Source organism: Neophocaena asiaeorientalis, unplaced genomic scaffold (assembly GCF_003031525.2).
Source record: "Neophocaena asiaeorientalis asiaeorientalis breed wild unplaced genomic scaffold, Neophocaena_asiaeorientalis_V1.1 scaffold504, whole genome shotgun sequence".
In the NCBI taxonomy this organism is placed as follows: domain Eukaryota; kingdom Metazoa; phylum Chordata; class Mammalia; order Artiodactyla; family Phocoenidae; genus Neophocaena; species Neophocaena asiaeorientalis.
Window position 1 is genome coordinate 6,663,201 of NW_020174438.1, and position 6,936 is coordinate 6,670,136.

General features: G+C 51.2%; 1 protein-coding gene across 1 annotated transcript in view; it reads right to left on the reverse strand.

Annotated features, from left to right (window-relative positions):
- PPFIBP2 (PPFIB scaffold protein 2) overlaps positions 1-6,936 on the reverse strand; it is a 153,131-nt gene that overhangs the window by 38,868 nt on the left and 107,327 nt on the right. Inside the window, exon 10 of the mRNA XM_024757007.1 lies at positions 236-328. Coding sequence (XP_024612775.1) covers positions 236-328 — 93 coding nt within the window. The remainder of the gene's footprint in view (positions 1-235; positions 329-6,936) is intronic.

Here is a 6,936-nt window from a genome sequence, read left to right on the forward strand (position 1 = left end):
ATGGGACACAGAGAGAGGAAGGAGACTTGGCGACCTCAGCAGCTCATAATCTCATGGGCTTTCCCCAGGAAAAGAGCCCTCCTGGATTAAATCTGTCTGCTCGCACAATCTGGGCACTGTTGCGTGTACACACAGTGGGATCAATTCCCATTCCTCAGCCTTAGGCTACGGCACACCCCAGACCCTCCCCACTGGGCCTCAAAGCCTCTCCATAAACATCAGAACCGCCTTTTACCTTGGTGGCCTTCAGTTTCCATTCATACTGGTTCCGTTCATTTTCCAACTCTTCCACCTTGATTTTGAGGTGCCGGAGCTCCTGCAGTAACTCCTAGGCGGGTGAGGAAGAAAGACAGAGTTCTGATGGTTAAAGAACAGGATGCTCCTGGGATCTACAACCCTGGGTAAGCACATGCACAGCGGATACCAAGGCAGGAGCGACCGCGTCAGGCTCCACGCTGTGGCTGGCTCCAATCTTTAAACACGGTCCTCGTTTCAGGAAAGGCTATGTGCCCGTTACAAAACAAAGGCCAGGGAGTTCCAGACAAAAGGAAGAGAAAACTTTCTTCTTCTTTGCAGAACTTGTTCTCCCTGCTCCTTTCTGACATCTGTGTTCCCTGCAGGGTGTGCCCAAATCATGCACGTATGTGTAGGGGGAAGGACAGGTAGGAGTTGGGAGCAAGAGAAACAGAGATGCAGAAATGAGGCAGCTTGTTACAGACAAAGTAGCAGGAAGCAGGCTAACAGGGAGCATCTGTCTGTGCTGGGGGTCGAGGAACCCAGGGGAGGAGGCCGGTGTTCCTGCAAGGCTTCACGGAGGAAGTGACAGCCAGGAGGACAGAAACAAAACGCTAAAAGGACAAATGCTAAGTGTGAGATGCAGAAGCGGGTCTGGCTGTTCCAGTTCAGAGGAGGGGTTGGCTTGAAGAAAGGAGGGAGGGAGGCGGCGTCCAGGGAGAGGGCAGACAGCCTGCTGGGCTGGAGTACAGGATGGGCAGCATTCAGTGGGAAACGGTGGGGCCTTACTGTAAAGGCTTTGGGATGAGAATATGAGGCAATCTGATGCCATTCTTTAGCAAGTAGGGAGCCTCTGAAGGTTGCTGAGTGGGGAAGTGACATTTAAACAACTTGCCGGTGGTGGAGCTGGAAATCAGGGCTGTATCTTCTGACCCCAGGGCCCCTGCTTTCTAAAGTACCCCTTTTAGTAAAGACGCCGCTGAGCACCCTTATCCTAAACCTAGGTTCCTTTAATGGACAAATGGTCCTGCTGACTGGTTTCTATCAGAAAAATTAGCATAAAAGCGATTACTTCCATAGACTTTCTGAACTCCAGATTCACATAACAAACTTCCCACAACATCTCCACGTGGATGGCACAGAGGCATCTTATGACTGTCGTGACCCAAGTGTAACCCTTAATTCCCCCTCACAGACATCCCTGTCTCACTAAACGGCGTCTCCATCCTGTGCCGGAAACCTGGGCTCCATCCTTGGCACTCCTCCTGTCTCCCCCGCTATATACGTAACTCATCCCCGAGTCTTCTAAATTCTACCTTCAAGGAAATCCCCTGAATCTCTCTTTTATCTCAACTCTACCATCACTAGCAGTTACTGCTGAGAGCCTGGACAGCCTCTCCACTGGTCGGTCTTCTGTCATCTTGCCCTTCTTGAAGCCATCGACCCCCATGGCATCCAGGGGAACAACACAATTAAAGCACAAATCTGATCCTGGCCCTTCCCTGCTCCTCAAAGCTCGTGAACTTTAACCCACGACCAGTACAGCCCGGCCTAACCCGGCACCCTGCCTGCCTGCCTCTTGTACTACCGTCTCTCCCCAGTTATGCTCCAGCCATGCTGGATACTTTCTAGCTCCTCTTTCTGACTTGGGCCCTCACACATGCCTCTCCCTCTGTCTGGAACTTTCTGCCAGGTTAACCCCTGCCCATCCTTCAGGCCGCCATGAGCAAAGCTATTCTAACCTCTACACTTCATCAGGTCCCTCTGCTATACTCTCTTGTGGCATCTGTATCATCTCTTATATCATTTGCAATTAAACTGTTACTGGTGTGATTGCTGATGGCTAGTTCTCCTACACGGTGAACTCCGTGAGCTTTGCTAACCTCTGGCACGTAGTTAGGTGTGCACTATTTCTTGACGAATGGACACTTGCAATTCAAGCCATCATTTAGCTGGCCTTTGCGTCCCGAGACAATCCACCAGAGTTACACTGCTTACGCTTGCATTGTGCAGGGATATTCACTAAGATTTTCTTATAACTGAGGTGAACACTTGTTGATGCCCTTTTAGAAACGTGTCTTCCAAGCTAAGGTAACTGCCTCTGTGATCTGCAACGTTAGACTTTAAGGCCTGTTGTGACTTGTAGCAGGTCCAGGATCATTTTCTGAGAACGTTTCTGGCCCTGCCTGAGGGGACGCCAGGCCTGCTGATGGCAGAACTGAAAGTGTGCCGGTTCCTGCTGAGGAGCTGCCACTGTGGGGACACGGAGCACGATGCCCTCCAGGCTCTGTGACCTCTCTGGCACATCCCCTTCCTTCTAAGCCATTTGTTGCCCATCGTGGGCTATAAACACCGGTGCACAGTGTAACTCCTTTTACAAGTCCTTCTGGGGTAACCCACTCACCATCCCTCTCAGAGCTTCCCTTTCCAAATCTACACCTACATCTTGACTCTCAATTTTTCCCCCACGGAGGCCCCCTCCCCTCATGCCCAAGTCTGGGTGGAGATTTCCAACATGTCCCATAGTTGAGGATGGATCATGACAACTTCCTACAGACATGGCTACTACGCCCTTGACTTGCCCTTGGGCTTCCAAGTCCTCTTCGATAGCGGGCCTTGGAAGCACAGGCTCATCTCTGTGCAGCTGCCATCACAAAGGACCTGGTGACACCAGCGCAAGGGGCCAAGTCCAGCATCCCAGGCAGATACACCCCATAGGGCCCACAGGTCATGAAATCCCTCGAATGTGATTACACGGGAGAACTTTTCCCGGAAATTCAGATGATGGGAGTTGTCACAGCATATGGACACTCGTGTTCTGTTTTCTCACTGGGGATAAACCTCTTTAAAAATAAACTTGAGAGGATTATTTTATGATACTATTTTTTTCTTAAATAAAAAAAAAAAAAATCATGGGAGCTGAAACTTCATTTAACCTCCCAGCCCAGGAGGGAGAATCAGTGTCTGAGTCGTACCTGGGAAGGGGACCCGAAGCTTGCTTTTACACCGACGCCCCGTCACTCGGGGCACCTGACACACCTCATTCCCAGCCCTGAGAGAGATGAGTACCGCCACCGGTCAGAGGGTTGGCCTCGCCAGCTCAGACCCCGTTCAGTGAGGGTCACGGAGCTCAGCTCACATCCCGAGGGGAGCGAGTCCCAAGCTCTGCCCAGAGGTGACCATGGATCCATGTTAAGCCAGCGCACGCTGTTCCAGGTAGGAGAAGCCCCAGCCCCTCCGCCAGCGAGATGCCACACACACGCATGCTCCGATATACTTAAGTGTGGTTCCTACAGGTGACCCCTCCCAACGGGCACACTCCTGGCCGCAGGGCTGGGGCCGGGCCGCACCGTCGTCGGCTGCCACCTCCTCAGGGTGGTCCCTACTGAGTGAGAGGCGCTCTTGAATCTGCCTGTGGATGTCCAGCTGCAGCCTACACATCTGCTGCTGCAGCTCACTGATCGCATTCAGAACCGACTGTAGGAAGGAAGAGAGAGGAGGAGAAAAGCACGCAGGGTCAGTCAGCGCTCAGACATGGAACTCCTTAGGAGAGCAGAACAGGAGGCCGGACGTGTACGGCAGGGGGCACACAGCGGTCGCTGTCCGTGACCATGTGCTCTCTTCACAGGGACCAAAAGACGTGGCATTTTCCCTGACCCGCCCCATCCGTGGGCCTGTCTGCAGTATGGCCTTCGTGCCATACTGGGGGCCGTCCTTGCATGACAGTGTCTGAGGCGCAGAGTCTAGCAAGAGCGGAGATGGGATCACATACAGACGCACCCCTTCTGCACTCGCCAACGCCCTCCCCAAACGTGCCAACACCCGTGCACAGGGGACGTAGGGCGCACAACGCGCGCATGCACGCTCCTACATCCCCCACCCTAAACGCTCCTCACGCCCGACGCCAGACCCAACTCCTCTGCAGCCTCAAGAACATTTTGACCTTTTATGGCAACTTTGGAAAATAACTGCAACCCTTGGAATTCATACCTACTCAGTTCTGAATCCCTTGCGCTAGCAGCTCTGCTGGGCTTTCCTTTATCTACTCCACAGGCATCTAGCGTCACTCCGCAGAGACCCAAGGCCACAGTAAGCAATGGCGCTCGCAGGTGAGTGAGGAGAAACACGCAAATAGCAATCACAGCAGGCTGTGAGTGCTACACCAATAAGACTATGGGGCTTCCCGGGAGCGGTGAGTGACTAATTCCGCCTGGGTCGAGACAAAGAGATGGGACGAGTCTAAGTGATGTGAAGTAGGTGCATTCGAGATCCCTTGCCTGTGTGGGGAAGTAAAGGGGACGAGCAGTCATGGGCCTGGCTGGCAGGGTGGAGGATGGTGGCACTCATGGCAACAAGAAACCCAAGAGCCTGGGGAAGACTGTGGGCAGCTGATGGGGCCGGGGCAGGGGCATGGAGTTAAGGAGACAGTTGGCAATAGATCCCAACAGACTTTACTGACATTCTGAGCACTGGCACCTGGTACTGGGAGGTCTTCCCCCTGGCACCATGAGAACTGTCCAGGCATGCTAGAAAGAGGTTTTCCATCCCCAATAGAAAGAGTGTTTCCTAAAAGAAGAATGTAGAAGGAAATGTAGAAGGAAAACTGAGGGTCCGGATGGCAGCTTGGGTCTGAGAGGGCACTGCTAGGGCCCCTACGCCAGCCTGCTCTCCCTCCAGCGATGCCACTTGAACTGGGAGAGCTGCAGACGTAGGCATCGCTGTCATAAGTGGGCTCCTGACCTCCCAGCCACTCTCTCCTGGAGCTAGCTCACCTGAGTTAGCCCAGAGAGAACCCCACGTTGTCCTCCCCCAGAGTCAGCCGTCAGAGGGTTGGCTTCACCTGCTCATCTGACTTTGGTTAACGCCTCACGTGGTGCCTTGGCACACGGAGGCCTCTGACAAATGTGAGTTCACTTTCCCCACTGCTTCTCCTTTTGCCACCAAGTGTTTGATCCATAAGAAATGAAGGAGAGAAACCGGGAGAGCAACAGAAAACACCTCAAGGTCATGCAACACAGTTAAGGCCCATGTGACATTGATCGCTGACAACAAAAGCCCAGTGGCTCTGCACCCTCCAGCATGCTTCCCTTACTGGCCACTCTCCCAGAACCTTTAGTCTCTCCTGGTCACTGGCCCTGCCGGTCTTCACACCTGCTCTTCTCTCTCTTATGTAAGTTTCAAGGATGTCACAACCCTCACTCTTCTCCTGTTCCCTTCATTGTTGTCTCTCTCAAGTGAGGGGTCTAGACCCGCTGGCCCTGATTTTCATCACCTCATCCCACCCCCACTCTCCAGGCAGATGAGCTCCAGCTCTATCTCCAGCACACAAGGGGTCAGCACCCTCCTCGCGGTCAGATCCACACACGCATCCTCTGTCCTCAAGCTGTGTGGCTCCCTCATTTTACTCCTTACCTTCGGCAGCTCTGCACTACTCAGGTTCTCCTGGCCTCTCTTTTACTCTTTTCCTGCCAACTTATGGATCGCTCCAGTCTGTGTAGGTCTTCATGAATCCCAACGTCAACTCATCCATTTAGTTTTCCTTTGGCTTCCTGTCATCACAACTTGAAGGCCTTCTATATCAGCATATTATGGACTAAAAATGCACACGAGGCAGGAGGACTAAAGGCAGATGACATGACCCTCTGCAAAAAAAATCTTCCTAGAGGTAGTCTTAAGGTATTATTCATTATCACTTGGGTACTGATATGCCTATTTTAGCATTCATCCTATATTCCTCTATCTTATACCACAAGACTATCCCAAGCAATGTTTTCGTAGTGCCTCACTGAAGTGAGCATTTACCCAGCCTACCAATACAAGATGCACTCCTGGCCAAACCAATGAGGCCAATTAGACGTAACTTACTCTTAATGGACACAGATCCCTACTTTGTCTTCTCACAAACCATCATAGGGTTGATGTCAAACTCAACAGACTGAATTTTATAGAACCCTTCTAACTTTCTTTACCATTTTGAAAAAGAAGGAGGAGGAGGAGAAGAAGATGGTTACTTCCAGTTTTTCAGCAACTCACTTGATTTCTCCGATTCCTTAAAATTCACTTATAAACAAGCAGCCTGGGGACTGCTGTCCTAAGTTCTGTGCACCTGTCAGAGGCATCAGCGGAACCAAGCCCATTCTTTCTTTGATCTTCTTATTGAGAACATAACTTTAAAGGAAAATCTTCCCATTGTCCTCAGAACTGTCCCTTTCGGTGGGGTTTGGTCTTCCTGATGCCGTTCGTGCAGGTGCACTTTTCTCTGTCCTTTCTACCTTTTGTATAAGCCCCTTTGAAAACTGGTTCCTCTCAAGGTACCTCTACCTTTTCCTTTTTACTGGTATATTACTTGTGAGGTTACACAGTCAGAAATAAGTATATTTTTATGTAGTTCAATATCCTTGAATCATCGCTTCTATTTCTGAACTTTCAAAGGTATGATTTCCAAGGTCCACAGTGCATGTCTGGCTATGCCGTGTTCTTCCCTCCCTCCCTGTCATGAACTCTCAAAATAACAATGGCCACTCTCTCAAGAGACCCATCACTTTCACTTCATAAACTAGTTTCTAGCTTTGCTTCAGCATTAGAGCCAGAGTGGCAGTTCACCTGGTTTCTTTATCTACATTCAGGGCAGAAACTATAAATGGGGGGGGGGGGGGGGGGGAGGGAAAAAAAAAAAACAAACCCTGCATTATTTTGGGGTGG